The 25,222-nt window shown below is 35.2% G+C and overlaps 3 protein-coding genes and 1 pseudogene across 3 annotated transcripts in view; 1 reads left to right on the forward strand and 3 right to left on the reverse strand.

The window, feature by feature from the left end:
* The window catches only part of LOC142552979 (elongation factor 1-gamma 3-like), a 41,301-nt gene extending 26,147 nt beyond the window's left edge, over positions 1-15,154 (forward strand). The window contains exons 1-8 of the mRNA XM_075662930.1: positions 10,949-11,135; positions 11,974-12,098; positions 12,174-12,262; positions 12,352-12,447; positions 12,537-12,631; positions 12,704-12,744; positions 12,831-12,914; positions 14,863-15,154. Coding sequence (XP_075519045.1) covers positions 10,973-11,135; positions 11,974-12,098; positions 12,174-12,262; positions 12,352-12,447; positions 12,537-12,631; positions 12,704-12,744; positions 12,831-12,914; positions 14,863-15,012 — 843 coding nt within the window. The 5' untranslated portion in view covers positions 10,949-10,972 and the 3' untranslated portion in view covers positions 15,013-15,154. Of the gene's footprint in view, positions 11,136-11,973; positions 12,099-12,173; positions 12,263-12,351; positions 12,448-12,536; positions 12,632-12,703; positions 12,745-12,830; positions 12,915-14,862 lie in introns of the transcript that reaches the window.
* Positions 2,414-3,128, reverse strand: LOC142554414 (flowering-promoting factor 1-like). Its single transcript, XM_075665086.1, has one exon. It carries the CDS (start codon positions 3,021-3,023, stop codon positions 2,679-2,681), a length of 345 nt encoding a protein of 114 aa, XP_075521201.1. The 5' UTR covers positions 3,024-3,128; the 3' UTR covers positions 2,414-2,678.
* On the reverse strand, positions 4,944-9,061 carry LOC142552978 (uncharacterized). The gene is made up of 7 exons (XM_075662928.1): positions 8,571-9,061; positions 7,324-7,376; positions 6,733-6,825; positions 6,127-6,350; positions 5,495-5,561; positions 5,248-5,361; positions 4,944-5,135 (listed from the first exon to the last, which is right to left on the reverse strand). Exons 1-7 carry the CDS (start codon positions 8,989-8,991, stop codon positions 5,112-5,114), a joined length of 996 nt encoding a protein of 331 aa, XP_075519043.1. The 5' UTR covers positions 8,992-9,061; the 3' UTR covers positions 4,944-5,111.
* Positions 15,155-15,441: 287 nt separating the features above from the next.
* Positions 15,442-24,196, reverse strand: LOC142552981 (bifunctional aspartokinase/homoserine dehydrogenase, chloroplastic-like; annotated as a pseudogene).
* Between the last annotated feature and the right edge of the window lie 1,026 nt (positions 24,197-25,222).

The following is a 25,222-nucleotide window of genomic DNA, read 5'->3' on the forward strand; positions in this document are numbered from 1 at the left end:
AATTCTCGCAAAGTTTCATTCTCTTGCTGTTTCATCACGAACAGGCTCAAATAATTTTTCTGGTGCCTCTTGCTGCTGGCAAATCTGTGCAAGAAAGCTGTAGCAAAATCGTCAAAAGACTGTATGGAGTTGTGCTGCAGGGTATTAAACCATTGCTGGGCTGACCTCACCAACGTGCCCAGGAACACCCTGCACCTGACTCCATCTGAATATTGATGTAACAGGGCCGCATTCTCAAATCTCCCCAAGTGTTCCTCGGGGTCAGTATGTCCATCGTACTCTCCCACATTCGACTGTCGAAAATTCGGAGGAAGTCCTTCCTCCAATATGGCTAGTGAAAAAGGGCTTCCTCTCTTGGGTACCGGCGCCCTACTCCCTACCTGCTCCCTCAACCTCCGTATCTCCTTCCACATCTTCCCCATCTCACTAATCTCTCCACTTTGTATGGGTTGCGTCTCCTCCACCCTATTCTGGTGGACTTCAACATTTCCCTCATGCTCCTGACGAGGGGCCTGTTCCCCAGCACCCATGGACTCTTGGTTCCTCCTCATGACCTCATGTACTGTACGCGCGATGAATTGGCCCAACTGTTCCAGGGTCAAGTTTCCCACGTTCTGATTAGGACGGGTTTGCTCAACCCTCGTCTCGTGACGGGGCTGCTCAGCTCTTGTCTCTTGACGAGGTTGTTCCTGTCTCGTCTCCAGACGCGGTTGTTCCTGTCTTGTCTCAACATGAGACTGTTCGGGTCCCCTCTGAGGACGCGATGATGTTGAGGTAGCTCTTCTACTTCCTTTCCTGCCTGCCATCTCTACATATTAACTCAAGTTTTCCCACAGACGGCGCCAAGTGATACTCACGGGAAATTTAGGGTCCGATTCCGACAAGTGTCACTAGTCCAGACGCAGGTTCTGAAATTACCCTGAGCCTGAAATCACAAATAAGATCGTTAGGAGGGGGCCAGGAGGGTGTCCTGGCGTAGCCCCTCCGACGCTCAAGTCAGTGACTGAGGATATATGGGGGGAGCAGCTAAGGGTGTTGCTGAAAACAATATATTGAATTCCATATCATACGCTCAAACCTGGTATTTATAGGAGAATACATGGGCCCTTGATGGGTCTGTCTTCCATTTGGGCTTGGGATGAGCCAGAGATTTGGGCCGGATCTTGATGGGTTACCTGATCTGGATGGGTTCGTCCTTGGGGTATCATTGTCCATAACCTAAATCCCATGAAATCCTTTCGAGTTTTCACGGACTTCATTAAGTTAAATCTAATTCAATAAAATTTCTCTTTTTTGTATGAATTTTCTGTGAGTCAAGTTCGGATTCGACATGCATAATAAACTAGGTTTATTAAATATACAATATTAATTCAACCGAATAAGTGAATAATTTCGATTAAGAATAAGTAATTTCTATCTATTGTTATTATTATTACCAAAAAAATATTATTATTGGTGCTTACGGAGTTAGAAATACCATTTTAAGCCATTGAATTATAATTTAACATAGAAGCATAAAAAACTAAATTAAGTTATATCCTTTATTTTTCATTAGCGAGCCTAACGAAGATTTGTAATATCTAGATTATATCTTTATTATTCTATATTATACTATTCTATAAAGAATAGGTCTCTTGACGTCTTACGAATCTTTATTTATGAGACGGGTCAATCCTACTGATATTCACAATAAAAAGTAATAATCTCAGCATAAAAATTAATACATTTTCATGGATAATCCAAATAAGATATCCGTCTCACAAAATACGACCCGTGAGACCGTCTCACACAAGTTTTTACCTTTTATAAAAGGGAGTACCTTAGGATAATCATCTTGGTACGACACTTAAAAATTGCAACTGCCACCCGTATTTTTATTTAATTTAACGATTAAATTTTCCCGCTAAAAAAAATATATAAGTGTGCAACACGTGATCAATGGTATATATATAGTGACGGGGAACAAGATGATAGGTCGAAGGGTGGTTCATACAGATAGTGTCTATTCTTGAAAAGGGACATTGTAGCTATAATTTTCACTAAAGATTTGCTCCTCAACGAGCCCCGTCTGTAGGCAAATGACATGTGTGGAAAATGCCATTTAGGATGAATCAAGTTCACGTGGGATGCCTATCCATAATAATCCACCCATGCCTTCGCATTCGTATTTTAGGAACCTTTTTTATCCCCCAAAATCAATTCTCTCCCGTAAATCAAATAGAATTGAGAAAGTTTTCAAATATTAATTAATGTAGTGTGTGTGTGTAAATATGGTAGCTAGGAAAAACACTCTGCGTGAACTATTCAAGGTATACATTTCACATGCACCACATTTTCACTTATGGCATGCACCTGTAGATTATGATTATTAGGGATATTTATATATATACATAATATTGGCAGAATCGATCACAAATGCGTACGATCGGATTTTATTTAGCAGTCTTTGTTAATGTACATATACCTTTCTAGATAAGTACTCCAATCCATATTACTTTAATTTCAAACCAACAACAAAAGAAATAAAGAAAGAAAGCCCAACTCGTAGTTACAAACAGCGCTTACAACTCATGCATGTTCTCTGAAACATAAAACTAATTACAAATTATACAAAACCACACTCATTTATGCATGTACGTGATACATAATTGATAATTCAACTCCTGCAGCTAGGAAATTTAGATGATGTCACGAACATGGAAGATATTTGGGTTCTTGATGACGATATCGTACATGTAGACAGAATTGAACTTGGAGAAGTCCCATGGCAAAGATATGAGATCTATGGAAGAACGCTTGTGGAATTGGAAGAGGTCGGGATCCCCGTCGTAGTATCTCTCCCAACCTAAACCAATCAGAATCTGCTCAAGAAAACCGTATGATGACACCATTTGGCCTGTCGGCAAGTGAACCAACACCTTCCTTTTCGAGCCGCGCCTCCCATCTGAATCATACTGATGATCTGATGCATTTTCGACTAGTTGTATTACTCCGTTGTTTTTGAATAACCAAACACCAGACATGATGATTAATTTTCTTGATATATAATTGAGGGAAATATGAAATCTATAATCAAGGAAGGAAAGGGCTAAATATATTGGAAATGAGCTAGATTGTGCTTGTGGAGGAGATGGTGAAGATAAGGAAGGCGGGAGTGGTATTTATATGCGTAATGGGGACAGAAAGAACATAGTAAGAATACTCTTGCAACCACTATTGGTATAGAGTAAGTCTCTTGTGAGACGGTGTCACGAATCTTTATCTGTGAGACGGATCAACCCTACCGATATTCACAATAAAAATTAATACTCTTATCATAAAAAGTAATATTTTTTCATGGATGACTCAAATAAGATATCCGTCTCACAAAATACGACCCGTGAGACCGTCTCACACAATTTTTTGTCATTGTTATAATCGCTAGTGAATAAAAATAGAGATACAGTATGATCATAATATTTATTTAAAATAAAATAAAATTAAATCTTAATTATATAAAATAAATTTGAGTTTCATTCCTAGAATATATTGAAGCGTCTCTTTCTTCATCTCACCTAGCCAAATTTTCGATTGGTCCGTCCATTGGAATGTTTTTATGGATAGGACTAGGAATGGATAATTTTGTTCATATTTTTTGTTAGATATACGAGTGTAAATAGATATTGTGGGATCCATTTGACATTTTTAATAATAGTAGTAATTCTTTCTTCTTCTTCTTCTTCTTTTTTTTTAAGATTTGAGTGGACGACGATGAAAAGTGAGATGACGAAGAATCTATGTGTTTTTAAACTTGATTTTCAATATGGGAGAATCTTGAGCTGTCTCGAGTATATATAATCTTTTAATAAAAGTGACACAACCAGAAAAAAAATTTATATGTTGAAAAGTCAAATATCTTACGCCCACTTAGATCACGTGCTCCCACGCTTCATGACAAATGATACATCGGATGAGAAGCTGGAAAGATGCAAAAATTGTCTACGAGGGGATCTTCACTGATGTTACGTACTCTTTATATTCACTTTATGCATCTAAAAATTAAATAATATTATATCGACCATATTGCTAACATGAAACAATTGATTAATCAACCTGATATTTCTTGTTAAAAAAAATTTGTAATTATATATGATTGAATTTAGCCAACCATGCATAGCAAAGAATATAATGTAAAAGGCAAAAACTTGTGTGAGACGATATCACGTGTCGTATTTGGTGAGACGAATCTCTTATTTGGATAATAAATGAAAAAATATTACTTTTTATGCTTAGAGTATTATTTTTTATCGTGATATCGGTAGGATTGACCCGTCTCACAGATAAAGATTCGTGAGACCGTCTCACATGAGACATACTCAATGTAAAATTATAATGTGGGTTTATATGTTATATAATAATTGAAACTTGCATACAAATAGATTCATGGGCAGCGTGAAATGTGAATCAAGATAACCAATTCCACCATTAAATGGACCACACCCTTAATTCGTAGCACTCTCTTTTCTTCTTCTTCTTTTTTTTTAAATCTGAAAATAAGTAGGCTAGCAGTATATATGAATATTGAGGAGAACAGTCACATGCCATCACATGGAAAATGTGTGTTCTAATGGTCCCATGTCTATAGCCTACGTCTCAAATAATTTTTTTTAAAAAGATGTATATTTTTAGATCTCTAATCAATAAAATTAAAATATTAAGAGGACCGCACCCAACCGCCCCGCCACCCTAGGCCTCGTCACTTACTAAAGCTCAAACAATATTCAATATATACTCAATAAATAATTTCAAAAATAATTATAAAATTTACTTCAATACAGGATAGATAGCATGCAAGTAGAACTCGTAGAGAATAATTTGACATGTGTATGCAAAAATTGCATCCATTCATCACAAGGGTGCGTGTATGTACATATTTCTGAGTTAGAAGAAAAAACAGCTACATCAACCAACAAGGGCTTTTCCCTTTAACCAAGTTTTTTATTGTAGATAAATACAAGAGAGGCAGTGCAAATTTCCTTGATCAATTGAACTTTGATATGCATACAACCATCTAACAATACCAGTACAAGGTATCTGCGATATATAATGAATTATGGTTTCGCCTCCATCCTTCACTCTATGTCTTTTATGGCGTCCTGGAATCATATTGTACATTGAATAGAGGAGGAATCAGTCGACATATTTTAGCTTCAAACATTCTATGCATCAAAACTGTGTCCAGCCATTTCTGTGTGAATACGCACGTACCTTAGCTAGGCGTGTAACGTAGGTAGCAGCAATTGCTGTTGCTAACAGCCCTAATCCAAGCGTCAATAGCTGACCATTCCCTAGACTCCCTAAATTGATTCCAGATTCTTCTTGCTGAAAATCAATCAAATCCGATACCCAAAAAAAAAAAGGGAACGTTAAGGACTACTCTGACTGCTGCTCAAAATTTTCAAGAATATCAGAATCATTAATCGACACAATTCTTCAGAGGAACAAGTGAACTGACAATAACTGCTCTGCCAAATGCACCGGCACTCACATACGCCCATGTTCCTGGAAGCATACCTAACCAACTGCAAATACAAAACAACATCACGGAATCCAAATCATCTTATTTAATATTTACTGAAATGCGTGTACCATATTCGTCGGCCATACAACTTCAATTAGCTAAATTTGTTTTCACACAATGTAGAAACCCCAAGTTTCTTCTTCGAAAGATAAAAATAGAGATATATGGTACTCGATGACATGCAACATACAAGGATATGAAAAATAATAATAATCAGCTGGAGAACAATTTCCAATTGAATATCATGTGCTTACTACAACTGCAGCTTAGCTTGAGTACACAGGACAAATTCAGACAAGTAACACGACAAGAAATATGTTCTACTGTCAAGGCATATGTGCTGTGGTAAATAAATGAATAGAGCATTCAAACTAATTACTGCTCAAATAACTATGTTACAGCTTCGAAAAAATAAAAATACAATTAAATAAAAGAAAAAAGAAACTCTACTTATGATAACGAAAATCACAACAATTTAAATGTTCGTCTATTATAAAACACAAGCAACCCAATTGTTTAACTGGAACAGAACGAAAATTATAGAAAGAAAAGAGGATGATGCCAACCTTCCAAGCACATAGGGTACAAATCGGACAGATGTAAGTCCGTATAGATAATTCCCAAGAGAAAAAGGAAGCAACGGGCTCAATCGAAGAAGAGTAACAACCCTGAAACTATTTTCCCCAATAGCTTTGTCTATTGCAAGGAATTTTGGGTTTTCTTCAACTAGCTTAAGAATGCGCTCTCGAGCAAAATATCTGGCAATAAGAAACGCAACACTCGCAGCAATCTGAAAGCGGAAGGAATGCAACATTAGCTATCTATTGCTATTATTATGGAAGATCACCATTTATTTAGTTTTTCCTAAAATACCTTTATATAAATAGCCCTTTGCATAAATAGCCACCTTAATTCATTATTTTGATTTTTTCCTACAATTTTCTAAAATACTCATTTCACCAAATTAATAATACACCTTATTAATTTTTAATATCCATATATATATATCACGAAAAAGGCATACATAAATGTTTTTGAGGAAACAAAGATATACAAACAAAATATATTTTACAAAAAAATAAAATAACAGAACATACATGCATCGCTTGCAAGAATTGCTAGTAGATAGAATTTTTTTCACACCGTTCTATAATTGTAGATTGCAGACTTACTGTGCCACTGATTGAAACGATAATAGTCCCAGTAAAAGAACCAAACAGAAGACCAGCCGACAAAGTCAAGGGGATGGCTGGTATTGCCAGTATCTGCAAGGAAAAATAACACATTACCACATGATAGATTTGTAGTAGTGTTACACATACGAGAAAATTAAAAGGGTTACACCATTCAACTGAAGAAAGGGGCCTTTGAAAGCAATTCAACAAGAACTATGTCACAATCACAAGATGGCAGCTAATGCTATTTTGTGCATGGATCAAGTACATGACTCGAAAGTAGAAATCTGTCGGTTATAGTAATTCAAACCAGTTTTCATGTTTTCACTTTCCAAAAGCACCAGTTAAACCCATCAAATCCAAATAAATGTGTTCCACACTGTTCTGCTATTACTGTCAACCAATTAAAAGTTCTTAGATAGAAACCGTGTTTGATGAAGAAAGATAAAGTAGCCAAAGATAGAAACTATGGTAGGAATTCAATTCCCTAACAAGTAATTTTGAGCAGGCTGTAACAGGGATGAAGTGGGTGAATAACAGACTACTTCCAACCACATGATATGCCCAATAAGAGGAGTAGATTCTTACTTCTAATCCAGAATACACTGCAACAAAAAGAGCGTATCCAGCTGGCCCATAACCTGCAATAGAACAGGCCTACAGAAATTTGAGGACAAAGTTTTTCTTTACACATTAACATATGAAAGAAACAGATGTTTGTTCTTGTATTTCAAAGATGTGATTATCCAGAAGCTAATAAAAAAAAGATACAGATTCGCTCTAAGCAATGACTTCTGGTTGTGATCAGATTCATAAATGCTTTCGAATAGATTCATTCATCAAACAAGTAGGCAGCATTTTATTTACTCCCGCAACTGCCCATTCCCACTGAAAATCAGATGAAGCAACTGAAGTTGGCAGTGATATTTCATCATCAGGTATTTAATGTAAAGAAAAAGGACCTAGAAGTTGTGTACACTGAACCATGACTGTGAATTCCGATACAAAAGGATCAAAACCTTGGTTTGGTGGATTGAAGTTAGTTAAAAAAGCAAGCAGCATGCAAAAAAAAAAGTAAAATAGACTCAAATTTCAAACTACAATTATCAAACAAAGATTTGCCAATTAAACCGGTATATAATTTTCTGTTAGAATCTAGACTTGCATTGTCTTTTTTGTTTTTGCCATTAAAGATGCCAAATTGTGGAACAGAATTACCCCACCAAGCAATGATATTGGCAGCTTGTTCGCTAATTTTATAAGTTAATTAAAACAAAGTATGAAATATTCAACTTGTTTTTTAAGTCCATATAAGTTAAATTCAAATAATCTCAATACTTATTTTTTTTGTGGGGGAACAAGTATACTTACTCTTATATCATAAATTATTTACAAATCTATTTTTCTTCTCTATTTTCTTTCATCGATTAGATCATTTGATTTTTTTCACTACCCTCTCGGTTTTATTTCATTCTAAGTAAACTTATCTTATCATCGTCCTTAAAAGCTTAGTTTTATGATATCATACAATGATACAAGCTTCAAGAGATACATTTTTCGCTAGATTTAGCAATATTTTGTTCCAAACAGAACAGCAATAACTTGTTTTGATATTCTCCCAAATTTCATCACTACAACAGGAATTGAAGCAAAAGTTAACTGAGTTAGATACCCAGCAGAAGTGAATAAATAAATCAATCAATTGCTGAAGGATATAGGGTGAACAAAGCAATCCACCAGTAAAAATTTGCCATCAATTCAGTAACATAAATATCCGAACCAATGATGAAGCATAACCATAAAAAAAGACACAGTGAACAAAGCAAAAACCCTACCATCAATGATGCTAGAAAACTGGGTCAAGAAAGCATTGATCTGATCCTTGTAAATGTATCCCACAGCCCCAAATCCACCAACCACTCCCACAAGCAGGAGTCCAGCCAAGATTGTGCCTTTAACAGCAGCGCCTTCTCCGCCCGCGGTATCACCATTATCTTCTCCTTTTGGATTAAAATTCAAGATTTTCCCCGGATTATCTGGAGGCTTTGAGTGGGTCTGTTGCCGTTTCTTGATCTGTTTGAGGGCGGAGTATGGCTTCAAGAAATGGAATCGACTGAGTTTGAGTCGTAACAATGGGAAGTATAGGCACGGGCTTTGTTGGAGAGTGATGGACGGAGAAAAGGAGGAAGAAGAGAAGGCGTGGCACGGTGGAAACGATGGTGCTGATGCAGTTCTAACTGAAGGGACGTTGAGCATTTTACACCGATTACTGTGGAAGGATAAAGTCGCTTGCTGTTTGTCTAGTTTTCTCCTCTCTAATATTTTTCTTTTTATATTACCATGTTTTTATAAGTTGGTTTTCTGGATAGTTTTGGGATGATGTCATTTTAGTTTTATTTTTAAAAAAATTTAAAAAATAAAACCTATAACGTTATATATTCATCAAATCTTTGTTTAAAAACGAATTGATAAAAATAAAAATCACATGCGAAAAACAAAATGTTTACGACTGCATAAATTATATCGAGCAAGTCATTCGCTACTTAGTTTGCATTATTTGAACAATGTAGGATTGAGAATTGGAGCCGAGCTTGCAGATTTTTTCAGCTACTGGCTTGTTTGAAGAGAACCGAGCTTGTTCGATTATGGCTTGAACTACCTGGATTGCATCTGTCTCAATAATCAGTTTGGATCATCCCTAGTTGATGGCCCTCTTCAACCTTTCCTCAACATCAATAAATTCTGCAATATGAGTCGATAAAGCTCCATGAAGAAACCATCCTTCAGCAAATATCAAAAGATCATTGGTGTCGAGTCCCACGATCCCCCATCCCGAAATGGCTTGTTGATTTAATCATTGTTGCGTCGACATTCACCTTATGAACTCCAGTAGGTGGTGGTTGCCAATATGTTTGTGAATTGGGTTGTATCCCATATGAGTTTGGTTCTCCAACTCTTTGGGTCTTGCAAGAACATCCTCTCAATCTATAGATTTTTCTTGTAACACGATTTGATTTTGCCCAGCCCATAAACTCCAACATATACTGAAATAAGTCCACAAACCTGCTCCGTTGAAAACCAATCAATCGTGGACATAAATCTGACATCCTCCAAATTTTTCGAGTAAAACTATAATGCCATAAAGTGTGTGTGATGAGTTACAAGTTAGACATTTCACATCAACTACCAGTCCTCTAATGATGAGATTGGCATGAAGAGTAAACACCAAACATGTATTTTGAAGAATCTGGTAGGAAAAACCCTCATAAATTCCAAGTTAATATAATTTTTATAAATATCATTTTTGTACAAAGCTTGTATCGGAAAGTTTCGATTTACACTTTAAAAATTCATAACAATTAAAATATATATCCAAATATCATCAAACTTTCCAAAAATACCTAAACATAGCGTAGAATCGTTTGGAAGTCAGACAATTCGTGAAAATCGTGAGTGTGTGGCCGAACTCAAGCTTCCACGCGCAACCATAATTTTTACAAGAGATGCGTCTTGTATTTTTTTTACAACTTTTATGCTGAATACTTTTCAAAATTCGAAACAGATCAATAATAGATTTTGAAGAACAAGAATGAATGTCAAGCTTGTTTCGGATGACCGAAAATAGTATTGCGGTGATGGTTAGGATGATCAACGGGCACATACTTAAACTATAAAATATTTGAACAACTTTCATGTGAAATCGAAGTGAAAAATATTAAAGAAGAAAGAGTAAATCAAACTAGAAGTGAAAATTTATATGTTGGTCATGCCATCAAATGTTGAATAAGATTTGTGGGGGTTGAGATTCCCAAAATACCCGTAGAAAACCAACACTTCTGAATGATATTTGGAAAATTTCTCACTAATTACCAAAAAGGTTCAGAGCGAAATGATCTCCCATATGTCAGGCTATTGAGGAGTAGGAGTAGTCGATGGCCAAAGATCAAGTATTAACACTCGATGGTCATATCCATAAAAATCATAATGTATAACTATGTCCTCTTTAATTAGAGATTTTTGTTAGAAAGTAATCAATAATAGAAAATGTTGCTTTTGTATATTAGAAAAATCCGTCATATTATTGATATGTTTGTATTATTTATATAAAAATTTTAATATCGAACATAATTTTCATATTTATTGTGAAGTGTAATTATATTTGGAATAATTTTAAAAATTGTAAAATTTCAATTTATTTTTGTTAAAAGAAAGTATTATTGGGAATGAGATATGTAGTATGTGGAGAAAAATTTGGTTTCAAACATTTATAAGGCAAAGTAAAGAACCTCTTCGTCGCCCTTTACCAAACATAAGCCAGCGCGGTTTCATATCACGGAGAATGAGCTCAAGCGCGGGAAACCACTACAGAGAATCGGCGCATTCAAATTTATCGAATTCAGGTATGTTGCTGTTAGTTCTTCGATTTGATTCTGTTTCTTTTTTGGCTATAGTTTTCTTTAAAAGCTATCGATTATTTCTCTAGATCGATCTTCATCAAATATTGCCGTGAAGTTTAATTTAGGATCGAGTCCTTTTGTTTTACGTTCATTGATTTCTATATGATAATGTGTTATCCAGTATGTATGTGAGTGCGTGGTATGTTCATGCACATACGATCGGGTGCGGAAACATTTTTTGAACCGAGAGTTATGCGAAATCTGATAGTTTCTATTGAATCATTTTCTACGAATTGTGAAATTTTTCGCTTGCCTGGAAATTTTACTTCTCCCTTACTTGTGAATTATCGCCAACATAAGCTGTAATCAATTTTCAAGCTTATTGTTTTTCTTATATAATTCTAAAATATAACCAAATCACAGTCTTATATCTAGCAGCAAGCAACTCGCTATTTGTATATGAAATTTAAAACGTGACTAAACGTAAAATGTAATATTTTTGCAAATTTATAGTAGTTCAGCTTCCCATTTTATTATTACCTTTTAAGCTACAAAACAAAACGTAATTTTAAGGATAATTTAATTCACAGTTCTTCTAATGGACTCTCTTGGTCCTGTCCATTTATTTTTTCTTGGGAGCAGAATTTGGCATACTGTTTGATAACATGGACAATGTATATTGTCTAAAGTTAATGATATAGGTGGAAGTTGATACGATTTACATTCTATCACTTTCTTATTTCGATTTGCAATTTGTTACTAATGCTTTACAGGTGTAAGAATGTTCTTGAAAATGATTATGTTTGTAAATTGACTGGGGCAGGATTTGAATATGGTGTAGGTTGCAATGGGGTTTGCATCATGAGCACCACTTGGAAAGATGAGCAACACCCTTCCTTCATCAACTTTATCTCCTGCTTCCTCAATGAAAATTCTTGCCGTCTAAATTTTGTTTCAATTGATCCAGTAGCCACCCTTCCTATACAATATTCATTTCCAGGATGACATCCTTTTTAACTTTTAAAATATTATGCTTCGCAGGACTTTATTTTTAACTGTGGAGGTGTGTCTGCGGCTTTCGTATTTGTGACTAATTGGGATTCAAATGACAATATGTCTATCTTCAGCCGGTAAATGCTGCATATCTTCCCTTTACATTTCCGTTGCTGATATTTTTTCATCTTTATTTGTATGTAACAAATTTCATTCTTTGGTTCAGAGTTCAGAAGTTGAGGGGACAGTTTGCGAACTTGTACTTGGTTGTTACCCTCCCAACAAAGGATCAAAATGATTCTTTCGTTCGCTCTTATTTCAAGTGAGATAGACCATTTATCCCTAATGATGCATTACTCCTAGCATCGTGCTTCATGAACTGAGCACTGGTTAACATGTGCCTTTCCAAAGATATGGCATGGAGCTTGGCAGGCCAGCATTCATGCCTGTAAAAGACTTGGAGATGGGATTTGAGAAAATTGTCAAGGTAGCACTTGCTCGAGGAGGTAAGTTAAATTTCTTAATTCTAAAACTTGTGAAGATCCTTGAACCATTTTTTCGTATGGATTTTGCTGCAGCATGTAAGAAGCAGGATGTCACAGCAAAACTGAGAGCAGAGGTTTTTTAGTTGAACCTTTTCTACATGTTTCGGTTATGTAGTTTTTCTTTGCAATTCATGACTAACAAATGTTTATGTGCTTATAGAGGGAAATATCTGTGCAATCATTGAACCTCTATATCAAAGTGGTTACATCTATTCCTGGGATTGATAACCATGACGCCCATGCGGTAATAAGATATTTTCTGTTTCAGAAATCACACATTGACTGACTCACACACCTACATATTTTAATTTTTTAAAACGTTTTCTGGTGTTGAAACTTGACCACTTGATGTTGGTATTCTTCTTATGTTAAAGTGCAACTTGCATGCTTTGTAAAGTTTAAAATAGAAAGACAATATGGTTCTTAGAGTTGTTATGTAGGCTCTATTTCACAATTTCCTTCTCTAAATCTTAGGATACCAAAGGTGCACACTAGCAGGGTTGAGCTCCGGTAGTTTATAATTGGAGCTCCACCTTCATGAAAATTTAGGCTACTCGAGTTTGAGCCTAAGCTGCATAGAACTTTTCCATTTTATCCATCATAGTCCTATCAAATCCGTTATACTCACGTTTGCTAAACACACTAATTGACTGAAGAAAGTTTTGGTTCGAAGTATGAGATTATTGAATGATTAATATATGAATAATAAAAAAATGATTGATGTAGAAATGTAACATATGATATAAAATAATATTGCGTTTAGTATGATTTTTTTATTGGTGGGATAAATTAAGTATTTTTGTACTTTTGACCAAATTACCCTTCAAATATATTAAAATTACTACTCTACCCAACATTTAGTTGGAGGAGACAGAATGTTGGTCTTTTCGTGTGTGCAGGGTGAAGGGTAGTCTTCGAACAAAAACATTGGTTTAACAAGAAAAACCAACCACAATCCTGAGCAATCTCTTGTACCAAACATACCATTAAGAGACTATAAAATTAAGGGTAACTTATGAAAGCTGACTAAGATGTTACAAGAAATAACAAGTGTTCCAAAAAAGTTATCAATAGCTTGAGCGTAACTAATAGACACAAAAGAAGCAATGATGCAGACAAAAATTAACTCTATATAATTGATTCAAATGATTTTCATTTATCAAAGATAGCAATGAAATTTTATTCCAAATCCAAGGAAATTTCACTGGATGCATTATAACACAAATTCACTAAATTACGTTCTCCTCGATATTTATCAAATTTATTTTCATTTTCCGTGTATTTTCTTGTATAAAGTCATCAGCGCTACATCCATTCCACTCAATGCCATTTTCATCTTTTGAACTTCTTTAAAAGATAAATTAGATGTCCGATAGTCATTTCTAGAAATAACTTATCTGACTGCCCAAGAGTCAAGTCGAGCATATCCCAATGTTTTCCTAATTTTCGGAATTGAAACAACAATTTTAATATAGTCTTCGACTAGTTAGCTTTTGGTTTCTTTGAGAATGAACTATTGAGGAATCACTTTCAAAGGATTATTGGAGAGGTGGCTGCGGAAATTTTTCATCAATGGTTTTGTTATTTCTTTGATTTGGAATCAAATCTTAGATTGGTTTATCATCTTTCATTGTTGACAACAAATAAAAATTGATTATATGGTTTTAATTTATTAGTTTAGTAATACCGTTTCTATTGCAGTCATTTGTTATGTTTAAGTTTTTTTCTGTTTTTTCCTCCAATAGCATACTTACTTTTTTGAAAATTAAAAATTACCTACCTTGCTTTCATATTCTTTAATATTATTGTTCATACATGTATTACGCACTTGCGCTAATTTTTATTGTCTTAGAGTTTACTTTTTATGGTTAATTAGTTTGTTTATCAAAGGTGATGTCAATTTTGAAAAAATTTGCTGGTCCTCGTCCGCTCTTGATATATGAGAATTTTGAGCATGTAATGTTGAGCTCAATGTTGAAATTTACTAGTCAATTGAGCTCTACATTTTAATCAGGCCAAGATCGAGTAGTACACAATTTGGGCCCAACTCCATCATATGAATCTAATATGCAGGCTGCACTGCCTACCTCCATGCAAGATGTAGCGGCATTTCTAAATACCAGCTGATTTTTTTATGATATAAAATTAAAATCTCACAAAAACTACTCACATGTCAGGCTTCTTCGTTTCAGCTTAATCAAGCGATTGGTTCCATTGAAGCAATAGCAAAGGCTTCCAAGGAGTACATCATGGATAACACTGATCTTTCGGCTGAAAAAGCTGAACTGATTGCGAGGTTCTTCGGAGATCCGAAGTACTACCTTGGTCCCAAAATCAAATGAGTAATGAATTTTATGCTATTACTTGTGGCTATCTCGTGTAACTTTGAACCATATTAATGTCACACCTTTTACCGAACATTTCCCGTAGCATACCAAAACTGATTACTGCCAGGAAACCTTATGTTTGCTGCTGTTTCTGTTCTTCAAACTAGCCAGTCATATCTTTTAGATTATTATTGCACATTCACATCATATCATATCTAAAAACCGGGTAACAGTTTCAAAAAACCCACAGGAAACGCTTTGAAGACTAAATGCAAGTCTAAGAATGTCATGATTGCTGCTATGGACACCACACACACAGATTAATGCTGAAGAGTTGATTAGCGCACCCAGTTACACACCATTCAAACAATCGTTTGCCTTTGATAGCATAGCTGAAAAATGAACGCTTTCTGTTTATTTTAACAATTTATTATTCTCTACATCTAAGTGAAAAACGATAATATGATAAATGGATAAATTTAAGTTGCAGGATTCAAAAAACTTGTAATCTAGGAAGAATGCACGAGTATTGAGTAGTTACATAATCACCAAAACTTCAAAATCCAAGGGGAACCAAGATACCTAGATAAATCGACGATAAAATTATCTCAAGCTTGGACAGAGCAAGGCACACACGAAGTGTTGAAAATTGACCCTTATGATGGGGCGCCAAGATAAGAGGCGAGACGCAAAATGTCACTGAATACTCCACCAGCCGTGACTTCAGCCCCAGCACCCGGACCACGCACAATCAGAGGTTGCTTAGCATACCTCTGTGTCGAGAATGCAATTATATTATCGGACCCAGATAGTTGTGCAAATGGATGTTCTCTCTTGTATCTTCGAAGTTCCACTGTTCCTTTCTGGTTCACAACATCCACTACCCCGACATATCTCAACACCTTTTTCATAATTCAACATGTTAGATCAATAAATAAAAATCAATAAACAGAAAATATAACTCTAGTGAAGTTCAAATTCAGCACTAAGGCCTGAAGGACACTGACTTCACCAGCATCTTCAGCCTCCTGTCTTTGTTTTGCCCAGTCTACATTAAACCGAGACAGTTCCTGAAGTAACAACTCAGGTGATGCACTATCTTGAAATAAAAAACGTAGGAAATATCATTATCAAAGATTAAGCAGTGCCTCAGTCAAACAGCCTAGTGGCCCGTCAATATTTTACTTGCCTTTAATGGTTCTGGCACGAGACTCTGAACTGGAATATCCGACAATTCCAGATTTAGTCCAGACTCTCTGGCTAGGATTATCACCTGTGCCACACAAACCATTCAACAGGTAAAAGGAAAAATAAGGACTCAAAAAACAAAATCTGGGCTTCTTGTATGCCTGGTAAACAATTTCAGCCATGCCATGGTAACTGGCATTCTACCAACATGGATGCTAAAGAAAGAGTAATGATGAAAACAAACTCCAGTCACACAAACTTTAACCGGGAATAGGCGTGCCCACAAGCTGACCATAATGCAAAGGAAAATGAACAATTATCAAGTCCCTTTTCAGAACAATCTCAGGGCAGCAAGAGAATTTCATTGAACCAATTTTCTTGCACAAAACGGCTAGGCGGTAAAGGTGTAATGACAGATCATAACACAAAATTATGAGACAATACCTTCCTGGCAACATCCATTCCAGACAAATCATCCCTCGGATCTGGTTCAGTGAAGCCTGCCTCTTTTGCCTCTTTCACCACTTCACTGAAAGCTCGGGCACCCACGAAGTTGTTAAATATATAGCTTAAGGTCCCACTGAATCAACACATACACTTGGTGAGCAGATAGATGAGTTATAACGTCCTGAAGCATTTTTATTTTTACCTATTCAGTTGGCAGCAGAACCTAAACTTGTATTTTTTAAAATTACACATAAAACATCCAAGATTGGGGTGGAGAGATATTACCCCTGGGTCCTCCCCTCCCCCGTGCATAATGAATCAAGGCAAAGAAAAAGAGCTAGTCATATTTCCTAAACGTGTGACTGAAGAGAAACACCAACCTAAAGATGCCTTCAATTCGCAGAATTTTATCCCCAGTCTCGAGAAGCCCTTGCAAAGTGCTAATGATTGGTAAACCAGCTCCGACAGTTGCTTCATAGAAATAATGTGTATAGGATTGACGTTGAAGAGTTCTCAATTTCAAGTACTGCACAATGTAAAAATCCAATCAAGCATGAAATATAGTTGAGACATTTTCACCAACTATGCATATAAAGCAGGTATTTTCCTAGCAAAACAAACACTTAAATGCAGACATCAACACATAACATACATGTACGATGGGAGAGATGTAGCATTTAAATGAGCATATGGGAAAAGAGACAATTCATAACAAAAATCGACAATTCAACTACTTCGGGTGTCATGTGTATGCATTTCTTTGTTACCTGATCAAGGGGACCTGAATTAGCTTTCTTATTTGGAGTGATCACATGTATGCCTCTGCACAACCAATCATGGTAATGGCTCAACACATAAGAGTCTGCGGTGCAATCTACTATAACAGTATTAGGGATGAAATGATTCCCGTGCACATGCTGAACAAATTTCTGAATATCAGCCTTGTCTTTTTGAAGATCTCTCCATATTGACAAGTCAATCCCCCTAATTACCGTCGTGACATGTTAGGCTATTCAAATTCTAAAATTTAAGACACTTTGAATTTAAGGGGGTTTATTGATTTTGAGCCTCAATAGAATTAGGGAGACAATAACATACAAAATATTTCATTAATTGTTTAAATTTATTAGCATCCAAAAGGAGATAAGTTGTTTCTCTTGAAAAGTGAAAAAAATAAAATAAAATCTAAACTTCTGGTGACTTCCAAAACAACTTATAGTAAGTATATAGGGGATCATAAGACTTTAAAGTTAGCTAATACCAAACAACACATTTGTTTTAAAAAATGAAAAAGGATGAAAAAAAGATTATCTAACACCTCTAAAGGATCTTTAGTCAACTTAACCGCATTTTCTTTTTGCTTCATCCATCAATTAAAAAAAAAAATCAATCGATAATAGAAAACAATTGGTCATTTTTGTCGGATACGATCATAATGGCAACAGGTTGAATGAAGAAGTTTTCTTAAAACTCCCGAAACTTACGTATCACTTAATATCATAGTCCTTGATCCCGCAATCCCCATTACATGCAGATCAATGTTGAACTTTTCCTTGAGGACTGCTGCCTGTACAGAGAATTGAGAGACGCATTAAACAAAATATAAAACGTAATATGAAAATTACAATACTAAGAATGAATCGTTTCAAATGTGCAGTAAGGAACCAAAATGTTGATCCCAGTTTAAGATTTCTTCCACTACATATACTAAAACCACTTGAAAACTCCAGTAAGGATAACTGGCCAAAATAACATAAAATTATACATCTGAACTACTGGAAAGTTGTGTTACTGTTGGAGCGGAACTTCACATCCAGAAAGGCCCTCACTCCAGAAGACATAATCCAATACAAAAGAAAGTCCAGAAATTCTGGCGCTGTGGAAAGTAAATTTGAAACATCATTTGTACCTGGTCCCTAAGTTGGTCAAGCAATGTGCCACCAATCAATCCTGGTCCAATAATACCCATTGATATCGTAGTTCTTGATAGATAAATCTTGAGTGCACAGCACGTAAAGCCTTTATGCAATCTTCTCTCTTGAGAACTACAGTAATATTATATTCAGAACAACCTTGAGCAATGGCGCGCACATTGATATTAGCCTGAAAATTGATCCACTGAGTCAGGAAATATATGCTTACAACAAAAAAAGGTAAGAGGAGAATATTATTCTCTTGCAGATGGAAATACGATACTACGAGGGTTTTTATCAAGGACATTTCCAACATTTAATAATCTCATTATATTTTAAGATGTTAGATCATAAAAATAAGTTGGAGCCTCATCAATTTCCTTCTCCAACCTATTTTTAAGGATCTTATAAGCTCCAAACGTCTTATATTTTGTAGCACACCTGCTCCCATGCTAATTTTTTGCTATCTTTCAAACCTGAAACATCGTATTCATGTTTGAAAGATCTTAGCTTTATCAAACCTTATACTAGAAAAGGTTATGAATTCCTTTAATCCACATTATTGAACAACAGACCAACTTGATTTCGCAGGAGTAATAGTTGAGTACTTGTGATTGTATGGAAGACATTAGAAAAATTATTCAACAGTTGTAGGTTTATTAACCTTGGCAAGAGCATTAAAGAGCGTCGCACTAACTCCAGGAGTACTTGCCATTTTTTGGCCAACCGCTGCCAGAATGCTTCAACTGGGAATAACAGCAATCTGCAAACATTCAATAAGAATAACATAACAACACAAATCTCTTAGAAAAATGAGCACCATCGTTGTCAAACAGCGAACGCCAGTGGAAGAATAAATGATCAAGATACAGACGCCATCAATTTTAATAAATTAGGTTTTAAAATATGCAGTTGAGTAATATTCAAGTAGATCTTGTCTTCAAGGGAATAAGCTTGTATCTAAAGTTGTATTGGACCCCTAACTCTTATAAGCGATAGGATGGCAGAGTATGCATGGGTAAATGAATTAAGAGTAACGGGTAGTCATATTGGTAATTGGATGGCTTAATAATAAGTTAAAATCATCAAGAAGGTTGAAGACAGAGTTATATCAGACAACATTGAAATCATGTTCTGATAAAGTAGCATGCCTTTCTTTTTGTTACAAAACAGTTCTAACATGCACATCATCCACAAATAAATGTCCTTAAAAAGCCCTCGGAGAGGCAAATTATCAAACCTTCTGCATTGGCTAATTCTTTTCATCGTAAACTAAAGGGAAATTGTAGTTTGGAAGTAAATGGTTATTCAGAAAGTACTATCGACAAGTAATCTTCATGGAAGTAACTCGCACAGTCAAATTCTCACATACTTCATATAGTATACTTTCATCGAAAATGATGATTTACTTCATCATACATGCACACATACATATATGTGTGTGTGTATACAGAAAGCTCAGTCATGACTTGGCATGATAGCTCCAAAAACTTGGTTAAAGGCAAACAACCTGAGAGAGAAGGCCAGCATCCAACGCCTGGCGAAATCTAATTTCTAAAGCAGCAGCTACAGCCTTAACCTCCTTCTCAGGAACAGCAAAACAAACAGAGTGCTCGCTACTAGCCTGCATTGAAATAAATAAAGTAAGAATCCCTATGAAAGTGATTAAAAATTATAGTCAGAGAAGAAAACAGGTATACCTGGGATATCATGATTACATTAGCTCCAACATCCTTCACGGCACTGAAAATGTCACTAGCAGTACCAGGAACACCAGCCATTCCAGTTCTGGAAAGAAAAAATGTGAGCAAATAGCTCAACCATGAAATTGGAAGAAAAAACAAACACTGAATCATGCACCATAACTATCGTCATAATATAAACCGAAATCTCACCCTTCAACATTTACAAGGGCTAAATTGTCGATTGTAGCAAATCCTTTAACTGGAGAATCCAACCTATGGCAATCTTCAAATTCAAAATCAGCAGGACGACAGATTACTGTACCAGGTGCAGCCAGGTTGAAGATGTTCCTTATAACAATTGGAATGTCGTATTTCATGACAGGAATAATTGTACGAGGGTGTAAAACATTTGCTCCAAAGTACGACTGTGCATCTCCATAATGATCACTAATAAGCGAAATGTAAAGACATATTACCAAAGACATAGGAAAGTATAGAAAAGTTAGCATTTCCCAAGCCTCCTGATACGACAACTGCTTCAATATCACAGCCTCGCTAACTGCCAAAAGAAAACATAAAGGCAAAAAATAGCAGAATGAATTGTCAATAATATCCCGAATGCTCACGGGATTGCTAAAAGAATAGATTAAGGAAAAGAATCCTCAGTATTATTATTCAAAAGAATCAGGATAATTGAATAATATACAAAAAGAAGTTTTGATGCCTTCCAACAAACACAGCACGAGAATGAGAGCAACAAACCTTTTCTGGGGTCCGCACTGTATACACCATCAACGTCAGTCCAAATAGTGACTTGACGTGCTTTAAATAAAGCACCCATAATTGCAGCCGAAAAGTCACTTCCATCTCTTTTTAAAGTCGTAGGTATATTCTGAGGCGTACTGGCAATAAACCCAGGTACGACAACTGTTTTAGCCAAAGTTTGAGAGTACCACTTCTCAAGCCTTCGGCCTGACTCCAAATAATCTGGATCAACTTGATTAGAACTCGTAGGATTTACAATAAGTACATCTCGGGTGTCCATAAAAGTGCACTCCACCCCACTCTACAATACCAGGTAAAGAAATGCTATGATCAAATTGTTTCACAAAACTAGATAAGTCGACATATTCATGTCCCTAGAACAAAAATACGTCAAGATATCAAACACCTTTCTAACAACAGCTGACAGCAGTTGGGCGGACCATAGCTCACCATGTCCCACAACAAAGTCTGAAAAAGATTCTGTTGCATGACCAGCTGCAGTTTACGATGAATTTTGTAGGTCATTACAAAATAAAACAGCATGCTTGACACTAAACAAAGTATAGTTTGTTGAGAAAGAAAAGAAAATCAATTGTTCATGTTCATGAGATTAATTTCAGGATACAAATATTAATAAGCGTATGTATTTGCTCACGGACATGGTCTCAATAGATCCATTTTCTTTTTATAAATCCAGTTTATTGATTGTGAAACAATTAATTACTTGAATGTAACATAATTATTGTTTTATTATTTCTCCTAATGATTATAATCAAAATCCGTTTTTCGGACAAAACATGAGTACATTGGATAATGGACAAGTCCATATGTACATAAGGATGAATCAATAGGTTAGTCAAACTGAAGTCGGAATAGATAATCTTAGTAGAAACAGACACCTGTCCGGAAACTGAGATGGCGCTCAGTGCCATCATAGTGTAGGAACAGAAATTAAAGCCTACAGGGAATGCTATCCTTCGTTTTGGAGTCCTCGGACAAAATTCACAGAAAATTAGATATGAAATACAGTTAAAGGTAGGTTTTGCCGATCCATTTAATCTTTCCGTTACTTGCTTAAGCAGATATTCAAGCCATATGGTAAGGATAATATTTCTTTTTAAAAAAAACTTCTTAGGCATTTCACATGCATGACATACCGATGTGTATCGCACGTAACATTGCCTTAAGGTTATTAATATCCTCATGCAATCGAACTAAGAAATTAGCCAGTTCATCCCCTTCAAGTAGATCAACTGCCGTCAACTTGTGTTTTTGTAAAACAGCTTCTAATGCAATTACATAGGAATCATCCCGAGATTGTGCCTTGTATATGAGATCATACATCATGTCGGTCACCTTTGACATAGCAGACACAACAACTAATTTTCTCTCTGACTCATCCTTAACAATAATGTTAGCAACATTTTGGATTCTTTCAGAATTTCCCATGCAGGTGCCACCAAATTTATGGATAGACCAAGTGTCACCCTTCGGAAGTTGAGCTTTTCCAACAGCTTCATCCAGTAAAATATCTAGAAATATAGTCATCATCCAGGAAAAATATAGTTTATTAGTGGCACTAAATTCAGCTATGAGTTTGATCCATATGTAAAGATGGGGTAAAAACCTGAACTAGTAACTGAGGCAAGTATACTGAGCTTATACGAATCCCTCCCTTGTAACTGCAAAAAATGACCTGTTCTGTGGATAAAAATAACATGAATCTTCAGCTAATGCATAAGAGAGAGTATAAATAGTTTAACAAACGTCCATTAAAAGAACTGCAATCCTACAGCTTCCAAAATAAAACTCTTTACAGATAAACAGTGACATTAGATGTCTATTCTGGATGTAGCAATAAATATCAAATTTATATTTATTAATGAGAATATAAAACTACAAAACTAAAGATCATTCTGGAAGGTTAAAATGAACGGAAATGTATTTTTTCTCCTTGTTGCTTCCCTGGATGATGGACACGGTAAAACTAGAAAATATAATGCAGCAAAACTAGATAAGCTATGACGATTCCAAAAGTAACTTTTGAGAGTTAAGTCAACGCTTTGCTAGTTCCAAAAGGTGGTTGTAGAAAACATGGATTTGCTCATTTTTCTCCGTGTCTGAAATGATAAAGGGATAGACGGAGAACAAAAATTTATTGTGAATAAGTGAATTATTTCAACCAACAAATGGTTCGACTCTCTAGCTAAAACAGAATCCTATCAATTGTGGCAGCCTAAATAAACCCAGTGGCAGGATGGGGTACACAGCACGGTTCTGGGCCAAGTAAATTTTGGACAAGATGAACTTGTAACGTTCTATGAACTGGAAAATGAAGAAACAAACATTACAGAGAAGCAATTTACAGTCAAGAGAAAGAACGAAACGCAAAGAAACTGGTATTCTAGGAAATTCAAGAAATCATCGATGAAAAGACGGGATATATCTTTCTACAAGCTCTGTCCGTGCCATTCACAGCAAAAATATTCGCTTTATCTAAACTAATGAATTGCATGATCGCATTCATCAAAATCAAATCTTTGGCCGTGCAATTCACGGTAAAAATATTCACTTAGTCTAAAATAATTAATTGCATGACCACATTCACCAAAATAAAAATATTTTCTTGAGTATAAATGCGCATTTCGTACAAACATTATTTAACTTGGTGATCCAGTAGAGCCAAACCAATACATAGATAAAAATTAGTTCTGTAAAGATTGTAAACTTAATCGCTATGATTGGATTCCAAAAACATGCAATTGGGAGGAAAAAAACCGTCCCAGGTGGTTATGCATACACTGAATCTCTTGATAAATCTATTTATTTACTACTTTCAAACCCCAGAACACAAACTGAAATCTTTAAGCACCCTCCATGAGAGAAACCGGAAAGAAATGATCGACAACAGAAACGAAATGCCCCACTATTTTCCAGCCAAGAGACAAAGGAGTTGGCTACCTGGAGAGTGGAAGGCGTTGCAGGAGAGTAAAAGGATGGATCTTGGTTGGTGGAGCCAATAATTTGTTGTGTTTGAAGAACGGTAAAGGGGGACATGGGCATGAAGAAAGATTTTGTAAAGAAGAACACAAGGAAGAAGCGAGTGCCATCTCCCTTCCCCTCCGTTGGTTGATAGGCGTTTTAGTTTTGCGGCTGCGTGTGTGCACAGTAAATGCATACAAGTGATCACTGATGGTGGATTTTGTGTGAGTGCGTGTTATTATTTAAATATATATATATATATAAAGAAAAACCTCTAAATTCTAATTCATATTTATTGCATCCAAAATAGTTGAAGAAAAATAAATTATCCCACAAATTTATCCATAAATTTTCCATGTAATAAAAAAATTCATTTGATCAAAAAATAGTCATCCTTGAGTGCAGTTGAATTTGGTTTGCAATTTTAATTATATAATTTTTTTAAGATGATACTTATATAAAATAGGTTTTTAAAATTAAAATATTTGAAATGTTGTAAGTTATAATGTAAAGTATTTTAACTTAAATTTAAAAAGTGAAACCATAAATTAAACATCATCAACAAAGTGACTATGCTCATAGATTTTTATTTATATTAATTTAAATAAATAAATGAAAACACACACACATATATATAATATAATATGTGCTTCATATTGAAAATTAAAAAAAAAATTCAAAAGGCGCAATGCAATATGTAAGCTAAGTTATACCTTGCATTAACTCAGACGATGATGACAAATAATACCAGCGTGTTTTGTTTTTATCAAGATTTCTAATCTTTCTAAATATAATTTTAAAATTTTAAATTTCAACTCGATATTTAGATCAAATAGTTTTTTCACGTGTTACTAAAAAAAGAATATATTTTTAAGTAGATGAATTTTTTATTTTTTTATCAAGGAAAAAAACATGGATATTTTCATATCCATAATATGTTTTTCCTTAATTTTTACGTGATGAATTAAATGGCATCATCAGTTCAATCAATTTTTTTAAAAGAAATTATTATTTGAGTATCCAAATTATCTTCACTGAAATATGATATAGGCATGCCAAATCGCCAAAAGCAGTATAAATAAATTAATTTCTCGAGACGTTGCCACCCAAAAGTTTCATCCATGCAACACTTGATAATCCTTGTTCCATTATCTTGTTATTCGAATGAGCTACAGTTCAACTTCTGGAAGTTTAGTAGCATGACTTGATTCCGAGCTTCTTCGACAGTCTAATTTTCATTAGATA

Source organism: Primulina tabacum, chromosome 8 (genome assembly GCF_025594145.1).
Source record: "Primulina tabacum isolate GXHZ01 chromosome 8, ASM2559414v2, whole genome shotgun sequence".
Classification (NCBI taxonomy): Eukaryota; Viridiplantae; Streptophyta; class Magnoliopsida; order Lamiales; family Gesneriaceae; genus Primulina; species Primulina tabacum.